We start from the raw sequence: 24,991 nt of genomic DNA on the forward strand, positions 1-24,991 counted from the left end.
TTCTGATTTTTAAGTTACTTTTGCTGATACCTAATGATACATTAATGAAAGGAAAATCTGAGGAAAATATTGGGGTGTTGCAATGATTTTTATTGTTACATGCAATTTCTATTACTTCGTTGAAAATGACAGGTCCTTGTTGCATGCATTAAATCCGAATTTTCACCCATGAGATCCGGATTCCGTATTTGAATAATTTCAATATCGGTCGATAACTGTTAATATTTTTAAAGTTAAATTATTAGTTAGGTAATGGTTTACGAAATAAAATAGGAGTTATCTAAATTAGAGTCTTATGTCACGAATATCATCAATATTTACCTAGGTCACTGTTATGAATCGAGAGTAATAATTCATTTGTTCATATCGATCGTTTCTTATTTTTTCATTCTTTGATAATTACTTTTAAAGAGATTTAAAAAGCGATTTGGTGATCGAATTACTTTTTCTAAGTTTCAATTGTTCTATCAATAATTTTATTAACGTCTTTTGTTTATAATTTATTCAATTACTTAAAATTTAATATGTTACATGTAAGTGATTGCAGACTACACAATAAATAATAGTATATTTGTTTGAATATTGATCATTAATATAATATTTATAATGGTACTTAATTGTGATTCATTTCTCCTTATCTTATGTATAACTTCAACCATCATATTTTAAAATATTTTAATAGGCTGGAAATATGAATAACATCTTGATCCACCGGTTTCATTTAATTGTTCTCTCTCATTCATAATTAAAATTTTATATGTAATTTATTTTACAATTTAATTTATATCAAATGTTATATTAAAAATAATCTGAATATGAAATGAAAAATAATAAAATATATCGGTAATCTTATAATTATTTATGTATATTATTCATAGCAGCGCGATAATTAATTATAATATTCTATTATTATTATAGATACTGTATGTTTAGTTCTTTCGGATCTCATGTCATTTATTTTGTTTTATATATTTTATTTTGCTTTGAAGGTGCTTATCATATAAACATGCATTATATCTTCATTGTTGTGCATCATCAAATTTTTTATTACTTTATTATTTACCGATTTTTAAGTATTAGAATATTACTGACATTATAAATTGCAATTGTTCGCGAAATATGTAAATAATGTTTTTTGTTTAGAACGGCATCAATATACATATAATAGGATAAGCAAAGTCTTTTTAAACTTAAATTCCAAGTTTAAACAGCACGCGTATCGTAGAGAAATATTCGATCATAATTCTCATGCAAGTAATGAAATTTATGAATATATCTTCAGTTTTGTACGATTCATTCATTTATACGATAATTCAATTTGTAATTTTTACGATTATTAATATTTTCTTTAAATTTTTCATTAGTTTAAATTTTTTGGTACGATCTTCTTGCGTATGTACTACACGAATCGAACGTAATACATTGTCTGTCGGCAATAACAATAATCCGACAGCAAGAAGGTACCTCTGTCTTATCGATTTAATTGAAATGCGATCAAATATGATCAGATGTGACGAAAGGTAAGTCCAATCTGGCCTAAAGAAAGAATGAGAAATATGACAGAAAGAATAAATTTTGATCACGTGGAGTATAAGGTAATGTACAAAATTATTTATTTATTTATTTGATTTCCTCTATATTTTCCTTTATTTTCTCATATATGTACGAGACTGGAAAAATCCAATTTATATTTTATTCGCGCGCGTATATTTGAAACTCTGTAAGTCGCATATCGCGTCGCAATTTTAATTAAAGATTTTTTTTATTAAATATGCGGGTAGGTAGGTAAATGGATACGAAAAAATATGGGCAAGTAGGAATATAGATTGGGATACGGGTAGGTAGGGATTCGGTCAAGTATGAGTGTTAATAATTTGAGTTGAAAAATAAAGCTGAAAAAATTCTATTATAGACAAAATAATGATAACTTATATATAATAATTATAAATATGTCGATATATTTATTATTATTATATATTAGGTGTTGGAATTAATTCGTAGCGTTTTTTAATGAAAGAATGTTATTTATTTCACATGAGCATTAAAAAATACATTAATGAAAGTACTTCCCATCACTTGTAAAACGCTACGAATTAATTCCAACACCTAATAAAATATAATAATATATAATTAAAAATATTTAATTATTTATTATATAAAATATAATAATATATAATTGTATTTGTTGTTATATTTTTAATAACAGCTTAAAAATTATATTATTAATTTTAAATTAATTCTTAGAGACAATGTAAAATATTACATATTTTTGTAAATGATATGTATTATATTTGTAATTTATGTAATAATCGTATATTATTGTGTTATTTATATAATATAATTGGAAATACTATGTATTGTAATTGTAATAATAATTATAGATAATGCTTATTATATAATCGGATGCAATTAATAAGACAAAAATCGATGCGCATTTAATAAATGTTCGTTTTAGGAGATTTAAAAATTTTTTTGTTACCAAAAGATTGTTAATAAAAATTCGGGAAATACTTCATTTAAAATTCCGTATTAAAAGTTATAGTTTATATGGCATGTATTATAATAATTGAAGACAATGGTATGTCATGTATACAGTTTTTGTTTACGAAATTAACATTCATGTTAGATATCACGATGTTACAAGTAAATTTAATATTTTTGCGAAGTTTCAAATTTTATGTTAAAACTTATTATAGAATTTGGCAAAACGCCTTATTTTATCTCGCTTTTACAATGAAACGTACTCGTAAAGTATATAATATTAAATATTTATTAATTCTTTCCGAATTCTTAGATTATGTTTCATATTAAATTATTAAAAGTTAATGCAAATATATAATATTGTGTTATTTTCCTGTTCATAAGTACGATAATTGGGATTCGATTGTGGCTGTTCCTAGCATCAAGTAGTAGTCATATAAATATTGTAATTCGTACCAATGAAAGTAATGATTTTTAACGTAGAAAGTTATTTCTCATCAATTTGCATAGCATCCATCCGAGATGCCTATTTACTTCATTGAATCTGAGGATTCTCGGCCGTTGCAGGGCTGAAATTAATCATTTAATTAATTAAGAGTTTTTTTATGTTCTCTGAAAGCAGTATGATTTCGGCAATAAATTAACTACGGCAATATAATTTTTTTAAATCTAATCATGAAATTAATTAAATATAGTATGTTCTGAGATAAGAATTTATTCTTTTTATTAAATATTCTTTTATTAATTAACATTAATACTGCTTTAACAATAATAAAATTTCACGGATTGAACATGGATAGCAATTGTTTATAGATAAGTGAATTACATTAAATCAACTAAAATTACAAGTTTTGTTAAGCAGTCGGTTTTGCGATTTCTTTAAGAAAAAATGTGGTTACAAATGAATATATTTTTTTATTTTAATCTTTAGTTTCTTTTAAGAAACTGTTTTCAGACACTGGACATCCCTTTATTCTAAAACATTGATTAATGAAAAAATTTTTTAGATTAATTTGTATAATGAAATACATACGTAGTTTATATATTATGCAAGAAATTTTTAGCTTCTTTTATCTGACAAAATTTTATCAAAAAGATTTGTTTATTTAAATAATTTATTGTATAAAATTAAATTAAAATAATATAATGGATATAATTAAAAATGTGGGTACTTAAAAATTCAAGACGAATCGATTGGGTACCCCAATATCAATAAGATTTTGATAACTAATTATTATATTAATTATTTTTAGATAATTCTATTTAATTATTTGACTATACTTAAGTAACTGCTACACAAAAAAGAAGATTGATATAAATTTTATATTAATAATATTCGATTATAAAATCGAAATAAGATGAAAAAATGAAAATAAAATTTAAATCTCATTGTTATCGGTTCAATTCGTCTTGAACAGTTGGTACCTGAGAATTTTTGTACTCACATATATAATAAATTATAATGACGTATGTATTTTATTACTTTGAAATATAATCATTTGTAACTATCCTTCGATAAACATTATTCTATCCATGTTTTTTTATTTTGTTAAGATACTGTATTTCATAATAATATAAAGAATATATTTTTGCGTGCAAATCTTGGTCTTGTGTACTATAAAATTATAATTAATATTATTTAAGTTATCATTAAAGTATTCGATAATTGTATAATATTTGCATTATTTGTAAAAATTTGGAAAAGAGTAACAATTGTTAATTCATTGCTAAGATGGTGCTATTATAAAAACAGTCTGAAAAATTTGGTTTCCTCCTGCAACGGAGTTTTTAGTGTCCAACAAATCACTTAACTTTCTTTTGCGTTGATGGCTTGACGAGAAGCAGAACTCCGTGGAGATCATTTTTCTTTCTGTCGGATACTATCCAATGTCTTACTCGGAAAGACCTGGTTTCATTGTTGGACTAGTTATTTTCTATTTAACGCAGTGATAACACAGTATTTCCTGATTTTTTAGAGACTCATAAAGTTATCTTTCTGTTGAAAGTAAAGCGAGAAATAGAATACGTGATCATAGAATGATATGTGCGATTAAATCGTTTGGTTCATTTCATTATATTATTTGAATCACAGATGCGATATTGCAACACATTTAATAGTTGTTAAATAACATTTCTATTATCATATAAAGAAATAATAATTATAATTAGAAGACGCGTTGCAGAATTAAAAATTATATGTATTGGAATTGATTAGATCGTTTCATTTATCACATTGTCTTGTATCGAAGTTTGTGTATTTTTTTGCATGTTGCACATTTCTTTTGTATTTTGTAATATGTATAAATTACATATATAGTTAATAATTGACATTCTTTTTTATTGAAAGAAATATATATAATTATATAAATTAACAATCTTGTTAGTTGCTCACGATTGCTCACACAAATTAAACAAAAGCAAAACAAATTTTGCAGTTGTATTTGATAATTAATAATAAATGCTAGTAATAATCATTTGTCGATATGACGTATAGCCACATATTTTACATCGCGATCGTGAGAATTTTGTGTTATTATATGCATACCGAATGTTTTCTCTGTAATTTCATGTTAAAAAGAAATTTTGCGTGCATATATATTATATATTATATAATATTTTCAGTTTTTATAATGTAACTTTTGTAATATGTTAAATGTGTAAAGTACAATAAATTATATAAAAAATGTAAGTAATAAAAATATAAAGAAATATACCATAAAATGGAATAACTTTAGCCCCTATTTTGTAATTCTTACAATTAACGATAATAACTGTAAATATCGTTATATATTGTCATTGAGCAGATTTCATACATGAAAAAACTACGCAACGACAATATAACGACATTGTCGATATTGTCATTAAAAGTTACAGGATAAAAGCTTTCCCAGAAACTTTGACACAAATTATAAAAATACATATGCAATGCATATGTTCAAAATCATGACATAAGACTCTTAAAACTTCTTTTAGACAATACTTCGATCAATTCTTTATAAGATTACGTTTTTAAGATGTCATATGTTCAGATTTTGTGTGCTGTATTGTCAAAATTTGAGTTAAATTTATTCTGATTTTGGACAAAAATTATTCCATTTTATGATATTGTAAAGGAAAGAGGACTGCTGATCGAATGGTGGAAGGCCTCTATAAATTAACTTGTTTTTACCAAATTATATGAAAAACATATATGCGTAATTCGAGTGTAACATATTTCATAACTTTTTTGTATACCCAGCAAACGAGAATGGATTCAGATTTTTAGAAATATTGATTCACAAATATTAAAATGAATGCTTTTCAATCCTGAATGCATTTATAGGAATTGCATAGAGCATATCTCTATGCCTTTCAATCTAAAAATAATATTAGCTTTTTCTGTGCATTGTGAATACTGTTCAATTCAGAATTTTGAATAGGAAATGCAGTTTTTTCAATCCAATTGCATCCAATTGAATCTAATTGAATCCAATTAAATCCAAAAAAAAGTATTCACTATTTTTTTTTAAATACGCATTCGAATAAAAATTTCAATCCACTTTAATTCATTCTCGTTTGTTGGATAATATATTGATTTAAAAATTAAAGAAAAAAGGAAAATGGAAGAACTAGCAAGCTGACGTTATTTGTCGTCATTTGACGTTAAAATGATGTCTTCAATATTGTTTTGATATCAAAATTATGACAAATAACGTGAACTTGTACTAAAGTAAAAAAAAGAGGATTATAATCGACGGGGATGGTGGAGCCTCTACTTAAATTGTATTTGTCACATGATCTGAAAAATGTATAAAAGTAATTTGATTATAATGTATTTTATGATTTTTTTGCATAGTTGTATTAAAAGTAAAAATGTTACATTATAAGTAAAAAAAAAGAAAAAGAAAGAATCCTCAAGCTAATTATTTGTTGTCATTTGACATCAACATATATTTCTATATATATATTACGTTAATCTGATGTATTAAATGTATTCCTCTTTACTCCAAGTTACTCACAATTAAAACGGAATAAAAAAAGAGTGAAAGATATTTCCATATAAAATGTCATATTTTGAATATTTTAAGTAAGTATAACAAGATTTAAGTGTTAATTACACTAAAATTTTATGAGTATGTGAATAATATAGATTGGTCCAAAAATATATTGAAATTAAATTAAATAATTTAAGTTATATGAAAAACATCGTGCAAGTTTATAATCACGCGTAATTTTTTCCAGTGCGTAATGATATCTGTTGCGAAACCGATAAGAAAGTCTTTATATGCAAATCCATGGGTTCATCATTGCATTGGAGCGGGAATGTAGAGTGATCAGGGTAATCGGGGGAACCGAAGGATTCGGAGGTTCAGGAGACTCGGAAGTAGAATGGCAACGAAAACCTGTTTCATAATCATAAATAATAGTTCGACCTAGACTTTGTTGCATAGAATTACGATTTAATCTTGTACTTAATTAAAAAATATTTAAGACTTCATATAATAATTGGAAATATACATTTGCTTAATCATTATGCAGCAAAATATTCTTTGTGTCTCTAAGACTATTTTTCATTATCAACTAAATTGAAATGCACTTGTAATAGCAAAAATAATTTGTTTTATATTATAAAAATAAATAGCTAATTTATCTTATATCCCAAATAGCCAATGGTAATAATCCGTTAGAATCGATTATTAGAAATTTATTATTAAAAATTATTGTACTTTGAAAATAATAATCTTTATTTTTTTTTAAATAAGAAATATGTCAAGATAGCTAACTTATATATTTTGATAATTTCGTATGTTTAGAGAAGATTTGTTAAAAAATCTTTTTTATTGATATAATTTTTAAACAAAGTAATTGTTTAATAACAAAATAAAATAATAACATTTTATATATTTTGTAACAAAACAGTTTATACAATCGTGTTTTACAATTTTATTATTATTTTATTATTATATTATTATATTTAATCGTACATACATAATATATCGAACATTGTGAAACAATGTTGTTAACAAAATGTAAAATACGATCAGCAAAATATGGAACTGTAATTATACAATATGAATCTTTTATGATTATGACTAATAATTTAAATTAAAGAGATAAGAATGTAATTTTGTAAAACAGATGTTTGTTTCATATATATACAGTAAAAAGAACACAATTTTATAGTAACCTACCAAAACAGATATCTCTTTTCATATAGCAGACTAGCAGTATATAAATACATTTCCGATATTTTCCCAATATTTTATTTTTTATTTTGTTATATCAGGAGCGAACACAACGGGTTCGCGATCCGCAGGAAACATCGAGATCGGAGCAAAATTGTCTCACACATTTTTTAAGAAATAAGTATTAGAGTAAATTATTAGTAATAAAGTCTTTTACTTCACTTTTATCTTTTGTTACTTAAATATTTTCCGACGGGTTACACAGATGTTTGATGGACGGACTGATTTCGTGTTCTCTTGTGAATCCAAACTGAACTTTATCGTAAAATAGTGTTTCCATATAGCACAAACATTAATCTGCGAGAAGTCCTGAGGATATTCTTAGGGCGAAGAATGTCTTCTGAATGTCTTTAGGATGTCTATGGGAAGCTATATGAGTTTACACGGCATCTAATATTAATAGTTATAACATCAGATATTATAATTTCGGCGTAAATTGGACTGCGTAAACATAGTCATTGTATAGATAAATGTAGACTTTATAATAGCTTGTCTCATTATACTGATAATCACTATTGTCAGATAAATTATTGAAAGTAAAGTAAATTTAATAATAAATGTTTTATATATAATGATTGAAAAATGAATAATTCTGAAACATATATAATTTTACAATTATCCATTTCAAAATTATTATATATAAAATATTCATTAAAACTACTTCATATATGTAAATATCTCTATATATATTGGGTCGGGGAAAAAGTTTCTTCGTATTTTTTAATTCAAAATTGTACAATATGATAACGCAATTTAAATTTAAAGATAGAGTTTTAAAGCTTGAAATCTCTACTTTACTAAACAAAAAAAAAAAAAAAATATATATATATATATATATTATTATAGCTCTGTGTGTGTGTGTGTGTGTGTGTGTGTGTGTGTGTGTGTGTGTGTGTGTGTGTGTGTGGTGTGTGTGTGTGCGTGTATACCTCCTCATCTGGAATATTTTCAGCGCAATCCTTACTCCCTTCAATATACTCCAAGCCGATTAATCCAATGACTCGCAGTTCTATTTTTGATAATTCTGCAGGTTATTTGAATTTATTTCCTTATCGACTTAGTCCTTCTCAAGTCGCGTGCTTTCATAGAAGTACGACTTTTCAAATTTCTCCAAACTTAAATATATAGAATTATTTTTCATTTTATTTTTAAAACAGTATGAAAATCACCTGTAATATATTAAAACAATATAAGAAAGGCCATATATGGTCACAGTGGATGTTGGTACTTAATATTTTTATATGAATCTTATGATTTCTAGTTCAAACACACTAATGAACCGCTATTTGTGTTTTAAAACACAATTTAGGACATTAGTTTACAACTGAGTTTCAAGTCTGACAAATATATGTACGTTTTGTGAGTTATTTCTGTGTCCAAATTTATTATTAAAATGCTAATATTTTTTGAACATTGCATTTTACTTTATCAAGAGGTGATATTACTAAGGCTGCTCATTGCCTTGATAAAATAAACTGCAATGTTTAAGACATTTTGACATTCTAATAATAAATTTAGACATGGAGATAATCTGGAGATCTTCTAAATATAATATATTACGCACATACCACTTGCCACTGTTCGGCAGTTTTTGTCGTCCCTTGAACATAATTTAATTTTGCAGCTAGCTCTGCCCATTTTTTTTGTGTCTCTTCTTTTCCGTGTAAAGAATTGTATCTTCCTTCAGCAAGACTTTCATTTAAAATTAAAATAGATAACCTTTATTTAAGTAGAAATACTTTACCTTTATATTATATTTATCTTAATACTATCTTTATTTAAATAAAAAAAATTCAACATTTTTTGATATATTGCAGTTGTGTTGTCCGAGAACTTCGTATTTTCTTGCTATAAAAGTATAAAGTATAATAAACAATTATTTTATGTTTTCTTCTAGTGGGAAAATATGTATTATTGAATTAATGAAAAACCTATTAGAACAAATAGTATACAAGATTCTCTCTTAAATGATTTTCTAATTATTTCCAATCGATTTTTCACAAATCCATTAATATTTTTCCATAAGGAATAATTTGTCATTTTTATTTTTTATCTAAAATATATCTCGAATAAATATTTACACTGTCCTGTTTTGAGCCATGTGCTCCTTTTTTATATAAAAATCTGACAAAATCTTGTGCAGTTGCGACTGGCACGCGACATTCGGCAAATTCAGTGAAAATATTATAAAATTAAAGCCATAAACTTATTTGAATAAAGATGTCAAATTTCAGATTTTTATTTTCATTTGCGTTCGTAAATTCCACTGAAAGTTACTAGATATTTACTGACGGAAAAACTGCAGCTGCGTTCAGGAATTACATTGGGCATAGCAGTCACAACGTAACCACAAGCATTTTGCGGTTACAGGTTTTGGGCTGTCATGTCATGTCTTCTTTCTCTCTGATATTATTAAACATTATTTTTAAATATAGGACTAGTAATACTTTTCTATTTTAATGTAATTTATTTGTAACAGCAGCTATTCTTTAAATAAATAAAATGATCATAGAATTAGAGCAACAAAATATTGTAAAAATTATTTTTACATTATTTTACATTATTTTACATAATGACAATAAGATGATAATAAAGCAACATAATGAATAATAGGTACAAAGATTTTAATTTAAGATATGTACAAAGCAGTATTCAATCACTTAATATTAAAAAAATTAAACATCTTACAGATGATGTGTTAAAAGACGAACTTTTTCTAGTATTCAAATATGGAAAGAGAAAATGAGCATACCAGTAGTTAGTATATTTTAGAGAGTATTAAAAAAATGGGAGTACGCGCTATATTAGTTAGGAAGAAAGATTTTCTTAGTTATAAATTTTTCAGCTGGTACCGTGCCCAAAAATATGACGGCCAATACAAATTTAATAACAAAAACTTTTTCACTAGTTGGTATCAGTAAAATTAATCTTAAAACAAATTTATAAAAGAATTCTGTTATTGAATCAATGAATTTGCAGCCTGAGATATCACAAATACGAAATATGAGAATAAAGGTGTTGAGCCTGAATGTCGACTACGCATCCATAATTTCTTCTGGTCATTCATTTGGGTTTCCAATATTTCACTAATATTGGCAATTCCCTGCTAAAAATTTCAAGTATGTCCATATATGAATTTAAACATATCTGCTGAAATGTAGTTTCTTGCACTGGAAATCCTGTTATATCCAAATTACTTATGGAGTTCCATCCAGATATGTTCCATACTGACTCTTATCTGCAAATCCCGTTATGTCCGAAGCATATTTGGAATTCCAGATTTTCAAGTCATATTTGTTACACGGAAATTTCGATATGTCCCAAATATTTGGAGTTCCAGGTATGTTCCAATCTCTTTTCTGCAAATTTCGTTCTGTCCGAAATATAATTGGGAATTCCAATAATATATATCTAATATATATCTTTTAGGAACCTAAAACATGCAACAGTTTAAGATATCTAGAAATATCTTAAAGACATCTCGTAGAATTCTAAAAAACATCTTTATGTAAAAGATATTTTTTAGATATTTAGAAAGATGTCTTTAGATATAAGAAATGTTTTTAAGATGTCTTAAAGATATCTTTTAAATGTCTTAAAAATTTCTTTTGATGTCTTGAATACTTCTTTTAGATGTCTTGAAGATATCTCAAAAAGTAAATTCATATTTAGAAAACGAATGAAAATGATGTTTTTTTGATATAAAAAAAATATAATATTTTTTATTTTTAAGGATAAATGTACTTAATTCGAGCCAATACAGGCTACACATGTCGTATACTTTATTCTTGAGAAAAATTGACAGACAAACCTTTTCGATTGGGTCTTCCTCAGGGAGAGGGGGGGGGGGGATAAGAGTCGAGGGTGAATCGCTTCGCGTAGAAAATCAAAACCTATGTGAAACAGTACAATTATAGTGAATTATGTCCTCATTTTGTCTGTGACAGATTTCTTAACCTCAATAAGCGTTAAAGTTGACGATTATTGACGAAAAATTCTTTCATTTCATGCAAAAACGCGTCGAATGCCTAATTTTATTGATTTTTGAGGTGAGAACCCCCTAAGCTGTATAATTTCCTTTTTTGTTTTTATAGATTTTTTATTATTTTCATCAAACCTGTTTAAAGAAAAGTTTATAGAAAATGCTCAACTTACCGATTGTTATTAACGTTGTTATAAAATGATAATTTAGGCTCGAAATGTCAAATTTAAAAGATATAATAAGTCAGTTCTGTAGGTGATGCGTTTTACTGGAATACGTAATTAATGAACTGACGAAAATTTTAACCGAGAGTAATGAGACGTGCCGAAAATAAGAACGAGATTGAAACAGATACAGACGATGACGAATCAATTACTGAAAGTGAAACCATTTCGACAGAAAAGAGTTCCAAAAATATCAGTACTGCTACGGCTAAACTATTTTGCAAATGGCTGCCGAAGAAATGGGTTAAACTCTCCTTCTTATTGCTTAACAGCGTAGTTCTTGTGAGTATTAATTATTATTAAATGGATAGAGAAGTTTAGCATATATAATTTATAGGTTTGGATATAAGAATGATTTAATTTCAAAATTTATTTAAGCTCACAGGTGTAACGGCGATAACAACAGCTATTTGGATGTTGTCTGATGCAAACTTTACATCTAGACTGCTTAGCCAACAGCTTTTCATGACTATTGTATTAATTTTAGGAGTGTTTGTGTCTCTTGTAGCTTTTATTGGAATTATAGGAATCACAAAGAAAAAAGATTATTTCATGATTTTTGTAAGTTGAATTAATAAAGCAAAAAAGAAATCTTTTGAAAACGCAATTTCTGATTTAAAATATGTATTATATCAGCCTACTTGGAAAATTAAGCAATTTGAGAATAGTCTATCTTCTAATGCCGCGTATTTATTTTTTAGTACTTAATGTGCCATTCGATCGCTCTCTGTGCTGTATTTGTATGTCTGACAATGAGTTTTCCGTTTTTCGACATGATTACGAAAAAGATTCGAGATGACATGAACAACGCTATAGAAAATTATCAATCTTTAGATTGGGCTATGAAAGCATGGGATAATACTCATAGATATGTAAGAACTTTATACAGCATTATATTTTTCAATTGTATATTCTTTGCATATTTTACTACCAATGATACGTTTCAGTTAAAATGCTGTGGAATTAAATCACCCAAAGACTGGTTAGATCATCAATTAAGCATTCCACAAAGTTGCTGTTCTGTGTCACCTGAACAGGTAAATTTGAAGAAATAAAAAGAATCTTTAAAAAATAAATCAATCTTAGAAAAGATAAATGTCTAAAAAATAAAAATTAAAAATCTAAAAACTTGAAAATAAATAATAAGTCTTTAAATAATATCTGTAATTAATAATATGAAAGAAAAATCAGATTATTATATATATTATTGAATATTAAATTCACGATTTGGAAAATTATTATATTTTACAAGTTTTTTTTATTTATAAGTTACTTTTTATTATAAAGTTGAATACAATAAATTCAGATATTTTATTTTTTATACTATATTTTATCATTTGCTCTAATTTTCTATTATTTTTTGTACTCAATTTCTATAACAAACACATATAAAATTATCTAAAAAGTAACTTATATATAACTTAAAGTAACTTTTCTCACCCTGATTAAATTAAATAAAGATCTTAGTCCTGAAATACAATAGATGTAGTAAATCTAAAATCATAGTCGATTATTCTTCTCATTTAATTGTTTTAGGAATTATATTAGGTGTTGGAATTAATTCGTAGCGTTTTTAATGAAAGAATGTTATTTATTTCACATGAGCATTAAAAAATACATTAATGAAAGTACTTCCCATCACTTGTAAAACGCTACGAATTAATTCCAACATCTAATACTTTAAATAAAAAATTATAGAGAATATATTAAAATAGCTTTCTAAAATTAAAAGCTACGTCCGGTCTTAGTCATAGAAGATTGCGCCGGTCACGTCTTGATCCATTTTCTGCCAAGTAGCACGTACTTTCTTTTTCATGCCGAGAAATGAGTTAGTTGCGTTCACGCGCAGCGTACATCCGGTCGCGCCTAATAATATCCGGATCCCTTTACTCTTCTCGGGGATTTTCTCTTTTTCCTGTTTCTCAGAAGTCACGACGGTTTGTCATAATTTTCAGCCGGTCTCTCAACTGCATCCTGGAATAAACTACTTCATCAGTAGATATATAATTTCCAAACAATCGATATACTTGCGCGAAAATAGTTAAACAAATCAATAAACTATCGTATTTACTCGATGATTGTATAATTATGATTACTGAATATATTAATTCATTTCATTCGTATTAGCAACTTAATTACTAAACAAATATATTATTATTATTATATATATCCAATATCAGTAGCAAATTTATTTGAAACAGATACAACTACCAATGCCGTCAATTTAGAAATAAGTAGCAATTGACGTAAAATTCGAACATGAAATACCTGTTTGAAAGTTATACGATATTAAAGAATTGTTTTAATTTATATTTTAATAATGAAATACCTGATTTGTTTGCGCAATTTTCAGTGCCTGCACATGACAGAGAATGTATCTTATAAATCTGGATGCTTAAAAGGAGCTTATATGCTATTAAAATCGTACATTCAGATTGCTTCTATTTCAACGCTTGTCATATTTCCAATTTTGGTAAATCGAAATTTATTACTTTCTTATTTTCGTGATATATTTGCTTTCCTTCTCATTTAATAAATAAGAAAAAGAAAAACTATTCACTATTCTATTTCAGTTAATCAGCGTAATTTTAGCGTTTGGTTTACGAAAAATGAAGAGGAGTCAATTAATACTAGACGAAGCGACATATTCATGAAGACATCGAGGGTGAACGTGACTTAGAAGTGAATGACAAGTCCGGTGAAACGTTTTCCCGTTTTTTATTATCATATATAGATCATATATTTTCTGAAAACACTTAATATATTGTACTTAAGATAGTAATATTGTAAGTTTATTGGACATGCTGGTTGGATCGCCGTCTGCCGTGTGGCAGTGGTTCAAGTGGAAAAGTCCGTAAATTACTCACTTCCGGCGTTTCTACGATGATCATCGAATCAGGATGTGTTTTCAACACGCGGGGGAGAAGGGGGAGGCGAAAAAATACATTTATAAAAATTGCTCGTGACCATCGTAATGTTCTCGTTTACGGAAAGGTTCAAATGGTTGAGGGAGGGAAGTCTGATCGAATGGCGGGGAGGATGAGTTCTTCCTTTTTTCTTCTTTTCCCTACGATAAAATAGAGCGTCTTACGTGAAATCGATTGCCTGTCGATGCGATACGAAATATTGACGTAGTGATAATTTAACGCGCGCGATGCACCTGTCTTTTTCTCTCCATTAATCTTCTCGTCTAAATTATCGCTAAACGGCTGCGGCAGTCGACACCGCGTTTATGTATAGCGTGTGTGCGTGTGTATGCTGTGTCCATGTTACGCGTTTTGTGTGTGTGTGTGTGTGTGTGTGTGTGTGTGTGTGTGTGTGTGTGTGTGTGTGTGTGTGTGTGTGTGTGTGTGTGTGTGTGTGTGTGTGTGTGTGTCCTGACTCGTGTATGAGATGTGTACGGATTCTATAGCCGTGGAAATGGGGGCGGGGAGGACAGAGGGCTTCGGGCGCAGTTTCAGGCAGGTTCCCATCCAATTACAGATATATTATATCATAGCAAACATCGTGACTATTTACAATAAATACAGTTGATTAGGTTATATAAATAAAATATATATAATATCGTATCGTTAGGTTTAGGTTTACAGCAACACGTGACAGTAAACAATTAGATCAGCGGCAAAGTAGCGTTAATCTATCTAAGGTAGTGGTCGTAGTAGCTTTAGCGTGACTGACTCTTCCGTTCGCTTTTCGCGCTCGCTTAATCTTCAGTATCTCTCATTTTCACGCTCTCTTTCTTTCCTTCCTTCGTTCTCGCTCTACATTTATCACTCTCGCATCCTCAACTTCCCGTTTCACGTTTTTTCTGGAATTTCGTATTCTTTTACCCCCCCCCCCCCCTCCCTTTTTTTTCGGCGTAGAGTCGCGCTCGAGAACCAATCGCGCCGCAAATTGGTGGATCGACGGTTACTGCTATAATTGGCCACTCTAGCTCCTCTCGTGTGTACATATATATATTTATATTTCATCTCAATATATTTATATATATATTATATTTATTTATTTATTTATTTCACATAATCGTTATTTCTTCGCGCGTTCTACTTCGTTTCTTTTTATTTATTTATTTATTTAGAGAAGTACGTTGTCACGACCCCCCGCGGGCGATCGCGAAGGATGAACGAATCTGGAACGAGTTCGCAAAAACGAGAGATGAAACTTCACGGAAGTTAGAGAATGAATTTTTTTTCTAATATTATAATCGCGTAAGACGGGGTCGGGCCTCGAGTCGAGTTTTTGGGGGTCCCCGCCCGTGCGACATGTATATCGCGGCTACCTGGCCCGCTCATTAATTTGACACGTGATATTTAAAAAATAGTTGATTCTTCTTGAACGCACTGTTGCCGGATCCAACAGCGGATAATGCGGTTAAAGATCAAGAGTGTGAGGGCAGTGTGAAGGGCAGTGGGAGGAGCAAGTGTGAGGGGTTGGCTGGCCAAGGGGAAACGATGAGTGTTTAGATGTGCACGAATGTCGAAGCACTCCTATTTCGCTTATCTAGAGAAAGCAGAAGCCCTCGGAAGATTAACGGAAATTACCCTCAAATATTATATATTCTCACGAAATTATCACCACTGCTGAAAGAGGTAGCTGTCTCATTGTTACAGTTACAATAATTGGATAGTATTCAATACAGCCGAGGATTGTATTATTGAATTTAAACACGATTTTAAAGCGATTGTTTCTAAGAAATCGATTTAAAAATACAATCACAGCAAATTAATCGAGATTAATAGATTTTAAAATTTTCGCTATTATCATATATGAGTGAGTTTTCTAAAAGTGAAGTTAAAACAAAGCGAAATAGAATCGTGTCAGTTATGCTTAGATAAGCGAGGGAGGAATGCGGCTCGACGATCGAGCCCGTTCGCGCGGCCGTCTGCCAGAGAAACGCAATGAGCAACGCGCAGGAATAAGATATTCACGGCGCGATTTTAGTGAGTTCCGTTTTCGCGTGTTGTTTCGCGCGTGCAAACGAGGACCTGAAATGTACAAAAAGGATCGCCCTTGCGGCCTCGTTGGCACGTGCGAGCGCGTGTGCCTCCGACAGGAGGAGCTCGTCTTGGACCGCGGTTTAAAATTGCCCAGGCAACACGACACCGTAAAAGAAACCGTAAAGACGACCTAATTTTTCACACATCGTTTGACTATCTCTCGGAAGTCTTTCACGATTTTGCGTTGTTGGGTGTTATAAGTCTAAACACTCGCTCGAGTTAAAAATACATTACGAAGCTTTCCTAAATCTCTCTCTCTCTCTCTCTCTCTCTCTCTCTCGCTCTATATATATATATATATATATATATATATTTTTTTTTATACACTCAGCATATAGATAACATTTTTATTCTTCATCTATTCAGACAGCAATGTCGTTGTGCCACTAACTATCCATAAACGGCACCGTCTCTAAAGCCGCGTTGCAAAATATTAATGGCGAGTACGTTCGTGGAGACGCGAACAAACAATACGTGCGACAAATCGACAGATTCGGAATCTTCATGAAATTTGGAAGATGAAAGGAAATGTGAGGAATGGGAGAAGGAGGAGGATCGATGGGATGATAATGAGAGGAATTTTCGACGCTAAGGATGGTTCGATGCACGTATATGGGTTTTTGTGCGCAGGCGATCGGCGCACGCACACACACACATACGCACACGCACACACACACACACACACACACATACACATATACACGGGCGAAACGATCGTTACTTGACGGGCAGTAATTTTGGATACACATACTTAGTATTTTCAGTAAGGAAACATAGTTAATGTCCGTTACGTTCATATCCAGCAAGCACAAATATGCGATATTGTATACGTATTATTTTTACCGATAATGAGTTTATCCCTCTCTTGCAAATTTCCTCCGTTTCCGGTTTATATGCAGACATCGGCTCGCACGCACGGCTCGCATTTCCCTTCGCGATCATCGAAGGATACCTACCGTCGATCCCGAGCGACTATCTTCCCGCACACTCGCGCGCACGACAATGCGATATTAGATCACCGATCGGCGACGATCGGGAACGCTTACGCTACGGATAGGACACATCCACATGTTAAAAATACGTTTAGTCTCGCTATTGGTATTCGACAACCTCATGCACGCTCATCCTCGCTCGATCATCGCTGATCCTCTCATTCCGCCTCTCTTTTACTCTCTTCATTCTCTCGCCATACAAGAAAAGCACCACTTTATAATACAAATTCGTCTCGTCCTTAATTGTCTAAAGCCGCGAACGGAATTCAAGCTCGAGACCGCACGATCGAGTCCGCACGATCGTTGGCTCCTAGTCCTTCTTCAAGGATATTGTGAGGATCGTCTCTTCTCCGATTTCTCTTCCTCAATCCTCTGTCACTTCTCGCCAAGGCCATTCATGGTTGAGATTTATTTTCGCGCTCGCCGCCGCTTTCTGCATCGTATCCGTCATCGCACGAATACCATACTTCCATCACACCCGCCGTTGCTTTTTTTTCTAAGTACGACGAGTTAAAATATCGTGGGCAGCGCACACACGTAGCTCGTCAACATTGTTGTCAACATCGTCGTCAACGGCATCGCTCCTCCCGATTCTCACTATCCTCGCATTTATCCTACGCCGAAGAAGGCTGCTATGTCAATGTAAAGCTATGTATTGACTAGTTTCTCTCACTCTCTCTCTTTTTCGTCATTCTCAACTATGAATGGCCTCTTCTTCTTTCTTCTTTCTCCTCACTCTTCGCGTTATAACTATAATTACCTTGTATCGATGCGGTGTATCGTGCACGAATCGCACGCGCGGCACCACGGTCTATCATTTACTTTAGGCCTCGAGCGCAAGCTCCACGAGCTTGCCGGCCTTGCCTCGTACGAACGTAATCAGTAAACTTCACATCCTGGAATTTAATTCAAACCTGCAAGCTGATTTATTAGCTGCGTTCACGTCGCGTCGAACTCCCAGAGGAAATTTCGCAATGTTCCTCCTCTTTCCCTTCCAAGCTCGCGTGGTCCGAAATCCGGCACACTCTCGATTCTCATTCTCTCCTTTCCCGACGACGCTTATAAGGCTTTCGCGGATTTGCCAATCGCGGATCGGTCGCGCAGCTGGTCCGTGGAGCGAATACTCGGTGAAACCCACGTTTCTCCGCGTGCGCTTAACGCTCTTACACCCTACGTACCCTATACCTCGTGGTATATATATTTATTATATATAATATAACGTTATAGTGTTTTTGGCATCTTTGAAATACACAAATAGACTTTGGTATAAAACTTTTTGATAGTTTTCAGTACGTTTATATATATATGCGCATGCATATATATACGGACGCTGCGCTACAGCGGCATTTTTTTATCTCCTTCCGTCGACTTTCACGTTTCCGGTTTTTCAATCTACCTCTTTACCTGTCGGTGTCGCTCACTCGAAAGTCCCGCGGCTTCGATACTGGACAATGTCCCCGTGCGAGGGGACGATACGACTGACTCTCAAATTGCTCTAGCACATTTTATCTAACCACCAGAGCTTACAGGACGGCGCGCCTCTCCTCCTGCGTCGTTTCTTGCTCGACTGGTCGACGGCCTTCTTCACGAACCTAATGTTGTAAGGGTCCTCTGCGAGTTCGGGATACTGTTGCGCGTCGTGTATATACTCGCCCTCATAATTAGATGCGAGGCCGACTTTCAGTATCTCATCCTGCTCGGCGACCATCCACTCGACGGATGTGGGAGTGTTCGTTTTAAGGGCTTCACGTTCTCGATGCCATGCCTTCCTAATAGCGGTCGCCTTAGCGTGATGCAGTAGTCTCTGCTTTTCCTTCTCCGCCGTGGTGCCGTAACGCAAGTTCACCACATAGCTAGCACCATGTATCTTCACATCGATTAACGAACTACTGCCACTACCATTCTCGTTCTCGTGGAACGTAGTGTTTACTTGACCTCCTAATCGTTTCAGTTGACCACGATCCTCGCTGGCACGCCAGGTTTCCTCTTTGACGAAGTAGAAGGCGTCCTGCTGTGCGCTGTGCACGACAAACGTAAATGGCAAGAAGTACGAGCGGTTGAACACGGATGTGAACACGTCTCCATAAATAGCGTTAGCGCTGGGTACGCTGGACACCACCGCTTGGCCATCAGCAGTTCTCGACACTAGGATACCTTTACCGAACGGCGGATCGGACGCCGCACCTAGACGACTGGGTATCAGCTCGCTCGTGTCTTTCTTCAAGGCAGATCGTGGTGGCGCAGACAGGCTCACCGCGTCGCCTGAATGCCGTTGGGCGATGTGCGCGAGGAAACCGGACTGGACGCCCAGATTGCGCGTTCTTTTCTTTTTACCGAATATAGAAGTTCCCGGACCGAGTGCTCGCGGAACGAGGCTTTCCGGTAACTCATCCGGGAATAGCTGCGGTGCTAAACTCTTCAGGTCATATCCAAGATGCGACAGCCATGATATGTGATCTGCAAGATAAAAATACGCCGAATGTATATTGATTGAAATCGGATAGAACGTAAATTAATTCATCGATAATATTGTAAAACTTACCAGTTGGTTGACTTGGTCTATCCGTGTGTCTGACATCAATTGGATCGTTACCGTTAAATCTATAAAGATGTAGGTGCGTTGGTTTGTCTACGCGATCCAAAACGTTTTCCCAGAGCGGTGACATCCACTGGCCTATTAGCGGGTCGTAAACCTTACCATTTGGCATGTGAACGAGGGAGGTGACCTATAAATAGATCATACTATTAAAATATGAAATATAGCAAAGAACTTTTCGAATATCATTGCGTTCAATTCCGAAAATTTTATTATTCTATGTCACTGAATTCTTTTTATTTTGTTAATTATTAAGTGAAATTAAATTCTTATTTACCTGATCCAAAAGTCCTCCGCAGAAGTCTACCGGCAAGTAAAGATATGGATTCGAATCGTAAACGATGTGACCATAAGGTGATCGCATAATTTCTCTGATGCCTTCGCCATATTGATTGAAGATCATAATGGGTGTTCCACACTGATCAGTGGCAATGTAATATTTGTGTCGATATACTTGTGCGTAAATAAGATGTCCTCTGTCATCGTAAACCAGCGACATCAGTTTACCATCGCGCGGGCTGTATATTTGGCTCACTTCGTGCGGTCGTTTCTGATTGTTGTAGAAGAACTGCGTGACATTGCCGTAATTATCTTTCCTTGTGGCTAGGCGATCCAGGTGATCGTAATAGTATCGCACGTCGAAACGGCCGCGTTTGGTGGCACGCACAAGGAGACCCTTGGCGTTGTAATTGAATCTCTCCTCTCTCGCATTCTGCACTACTAGACCTCGGTTGTCGTACTTGTAGAGACCTTCGCCGAACTTGACTATTCGGTCCATAGCGTTGTACTCCATTGGGATCGTGTTACCTCGATATGTGAGCGACAACATATTACCGTTGGCGTCGTACTTGAAACCCCATGGTTCCTGCGCTTCTACACCGGTTAACTGACCATCGCAATCCCATGTGTAATTCTTTACGTTGGTATACGTATTAACGGCGACGTTACGCGTGTACGTTCTCGTCTGATTGATGCGACCGCGTGAATCGTGCGTGAATTCCATCCTGAACACTTCCATTCGATGGATCGTCACTGTGACTTGAGTTTCTAGGAATCGGTCATCTGTAGTGCGCGAGAATAATGCGGTACCGTCAAACACAGTCGTCTCGTTCGACTGCGGTCTTGTCACTTTAAATTGACCGATTTGCTCTAGCGTACCCGACCTCGGACTGTAAGCCATGGTGTGTGGTGGCAGCGTCTGACCGCCTATTCTACCCTGTACCGCGATCAGGCGGAAATTCGAATCATATTCGAACGTAAATTTAGCGTTGCTTAGACCAGTCTTGGCGCCGAAATCTATTCGCTCCTCTACCAGAAGTCCTGCACTATATTGATAATCCCATTTGTACTCCACGTCCCTCTCGGAGTGTATAACTTCGGAAGGTAGTCCACTCTCTGTGTATCTGATCTCGCTTTTGCCGTCGCCGTGAACGACCTCTGCCAATTGTCCCGAAGTGTGATATCTGTAGACAATGCGAGCTCCGTCTCCTGGAAATACAGTCTGCAGCAGGTTCCCCTCGTGACTGTAGTGCTGCAGATAGGCTCTAGTGCTGCCAGGTGGAGTGTATGTCACCCTGAGAAAGCCGAGAGAAGCCTGACAGGAGAAGGAATGTTTGGTTTCAGACGGTAAAATGATATGTCGTAATCCACCGTCATCATCATATTGCAATGAGAACTGTCTGTTGCTGGCAAGCGTGATCTTCGACAGCATATTGAAGTCATTGTAGGTATATCGTTTTGTGCCATCCTTACTATTGGTGATTTCCGCCAGTTGACCGTGTCGGTCGTAAGCATATGATTCATCGGAAGCACCCCATTTCCAACTGTCGATCCTGTTAAATCGATCGTAAGTAATGCTGAGATTATGACCCTGCTCGTACGGTTGCCAGAGCAAGGGTAAACCGGCCAGGTCGAAGGTCACCGTCAATAGAGGAGTTCCCGCCTTGTCATAAAACGTCTCACGGCTGAATGCCTGTTCGAATTCGACGCTTATCACTCGCGTGTCGTTCACCCAGATCTCTCTGTTAAGCGTTTGTTGAGGGTGGCTAACTTCTCCGACCAAGTTGTATGTCGTCGTCATAGTGTTTGTTAATTCGCCTAATGACATCAATTGATAGCTCCACATAGGTAGCATCTCTGCTTCTACCGGCAAAGCCGGCTTCAATAGTGGATGTTTTGTTGTCGCCGCGCTAAGTACTCTACCACCACCAGGCAGAAGCACTTCCAGGCTGCTATTTGTAAATGCAATCGCTTTCATGAGTTTGGTGCCTGTAAATAAGAAACGAGATATTATAATAATATTCATGCAGTTAATCATATTTGCAAAAAAATTAGAATATATTTGTATATCGAGGAAAATAGATTAAACAAAAATTAATTAAATTAGAGAAAGTACATACCATCAGTGACTGTCAACATTTTCGACTTCTCGTTTTTCATTTCAAATTCTACGATTCGCTGTTTATCACCTTTAGATAAAGCTTGCAAGGGAGCAGACACTTTAACCAATAGACCTTCGTTGTCAGATAAGTCTGATAATAATTTCAATTTCTCGCCCGTCGGCAGTATTACATCGGTGACACGTCCTAGACTGTCGTAATTGTATATGTATGTTTCATCTCCCTGAAATTTTAACAACACATTGCGTTTCATCAATAAAAAAAATATATAATTTAATATTTATTTATAAAAAGTCTATTACATTTTTTATATATGATTAAATAAAGAAGAAAAAATAAATATTTAATCAATGGACAAAATGGACAAAAACATCTATTCTTTATTTATAAAAATGAGCAATAAAAATATCTAACTTACTCCTGATCGACTGGTGAGCAAGCCGGTTGAACCGTCATAACCAAGCGCGATCTCCGCCCTGCCACGTTCGGACAATTTCTCCAGGAATCCAACCGCGGAGATTTTCAATTCGGATTTATGATCCTGAGTGTTCTCAATAGAGCTAACGACGCTACTGTAATCTCGTAGGAATTGAATCTTATTGCCCGCGCTATCCGTCACCGTGGACAACTTGCCGAAACTCGTGTTCTTGCTATACAGGAAGGAGTAGCGGGTCTTTCCAGATGTCAAGTCCTTCGTGGAAATGTGTTGACCGTAGCGATTGAACACGTAGATCTCATTCGAAGGTGGGAATGGGATGCGGAACTCTCCGTTCTCATCATGGTTCGGAAGATACGGCTGGAGAGCCAGGATATGAAGGCTGCCCTGATCAGCTACGTGCAAGACACCGTCTGGTGAAACCGCTAGAGCAGATATTGCAGTAAACTTGGCGTTTGAAGAGAGGAGCGTTTCGGTGCTGCTAGTATCATCCGTACAGGTGCACGTGTCCAAATCCTTGGTGCTGGGTGTAGTATTGTTGCATTCGCATTGACCACGCAGTCTTTCCTGCTGTTGACCCGCGAAGTGTGACATCTTGCCAGAGGAATCGACGATTCTAATAGAATTCACTCGATGAGAATCACGATCCGCTATGTACAGCTCACCGGTTGGACTGAAACCGACAGCCAACACCGATCCGAGGACCTCGTCTGATTTTTTCAAGTTCGTCGTCAACGAGGAGTTTAGTTTCGGAAGTTCATCGTTGCCATTGTTGTTATTTGCATTGCTGGTACAGTGAAGAGGCGTACCAGCGACTACACGCACCTTCAGATCGCTGGTGAGTTTCAAGACTAGCCTGTCATCGATGAAATGCAGGGATCCATCCAATGGGCTTAGGGTTAATCCGGTGGGCCATTGTAACTGAGCTTGATGTGCGGGAATGGCTCCGATGCAGGGAGCGGGCGACCAATGATTATGATGACCATGATGTCCTACGAGAGTATGTATGATTCCTCGAGGATCGACAGCACGAATATTCGTTCCATCGGCAATGTACATCGTTTTATCGGCCGCAATTGCAATTCCTGTAAATCACAAGAAACACATTTTTTAAATTATTTTTTACAAGTAATCCTTCAATCCTTTGAAAACGTGAGTTTTCTAATTAAAAAAAATTAAAGAAGATCTTATTATCTAAGAGTTATCAAAATAGCTAAATTTAATTCTAGCCTAAAATTAGATAAAAAAGAATAATCTGATTATCATGAAACTCGATTTTAAAAAATTCTTGTTATCTGAGTTAGTTTAAAAATGTCAAATTCTAAAAGAATAATAATAATCTGCAACAAAGGAAGTCTAATGTCACAAGACTCGTAATCAAGATTTGGAAGTCAGATTGGAAATCATACTAACTGTGCATAGCACTAATGAACTTCAAATAAAACGAAACTAGAAACTTGATGTTATTCTTTGCAATTACAAATTTCTTAAAAGAATTTATGCAATAAGCATATTATTTCTTTAAATTCTGTTCATTATATTAGATTCACTATTTTTAATTTTTTATTTTTGATCTGAAATTCAAATAAATTATAGCTTAAATTTCCCTATAGACTACACTCTGAAAATAAAAGAGAGTGAAAATCCAAATGGGATTAT

The 24,991-nt window shown here is 33.6% G+C and overlaps 2 protein-coding genes and 1 pseudogene across 11 annotated transcripts in view; 1 reads left to right on the plus strand and 2 right to left on the minus strand.

Annotated features, from left to right (window-relative positions):
- Positions 1 to 6,056: 6,056 nt before the first annotated feature.
- Positions 6,057 to 9,807, minus strand: LOC147908728 (uncharacterized; annotated as a pseudogene).
- Positions 9,264 to 14,613, plus strand: LOC105142936 (leukocyte surface antigen CD53). Of its 4 annotated transcripts, none has more exons than XM_087409050.1 (6): positions 9,264 to 11,755; positions 11,944 to 12,194; positions 12,291 to 12,473; positions 12,614 to 12,949; positions 14,266 to 14,385; positions 14,486 to 14,613. In XM_087409050.1, exons 2-6 carry the CDS (start codon positions 12,003 to 12,005, stop codon positions 14,564 to 14,566), a joined length of 912 nt encoding a protein of 303 aa, XP_087265176.1. In that variant the 5' UTR covers positions 9,264 to 11,755; positions 11,944 to 12,002; the 3' UTR covers positions 14,567 to 14,613. The 4 variants fall into 4 exon arrangements, with proteins under 4 accessions (XP_087265176.1, XP_087265175.1, XP_087265174.1 ...); XM_087409049.1 differs by having other exon boundaries at positions 9,405 to 11,755; positions 11,899 to 12,194; XM_087409048.1 differs by having other exon boundaries at positions 9,405 to 12,194.
- The window catches only part of Ten-a (Teneurin-a transmembrane protein), a 495,412-nt gene continuing 485,032 nt past the window's right edge, over positions 14,612 to 24,991 (minus strand). For all 7 annotated transcript variants that reach the window (XM_087409039.1, XM_087409040.1, XM_011050850.2 and 4 more), the window contains 5 exons: positions 23,315 to 24,417; positions 22,897 to 23,119; positions 20,775 to 22,765; positions 20,444 to 20,627; positions 14,612 to 20,358 (listed from right to left, as the gene is read on the minus strand). In XM_087409039.1, coding sequence (XP_087265165.1) covers positions 19,397 to 20,358; positions 20,444 to 20,627; positions 20,775 to 22,765; positions 22,897 to 23,119; positions 23,315 to 24,417 — 4,463 coding nt within the window. In that variant the 3' untranslated portion in view covers positions 14,612 to 19,396. The remainder of the gene's footprint in view (positions 20,359 to 20,443; positions 20,628 to 20,774; positions 22,766 to 22,896; positions 23,120 to 23,314; positions 24,418 to 24,991) is intronic.

The sequence above is a fragment of the Acromyrmex echinatior genome, chromosome 8, assembly GCF_024713525.1.
Source record: "Acromyrmex echinatior isolate Ae372 chromosome 8, ASM2471352v2, whole genome shotgun sequence".
Lineage (NCBI taxonomy): Eukaryota > Metazoa > Arthropoda > Insecta > Hymenoptera > Formicidae > Acromyrmex > Acromyrmex echinatior.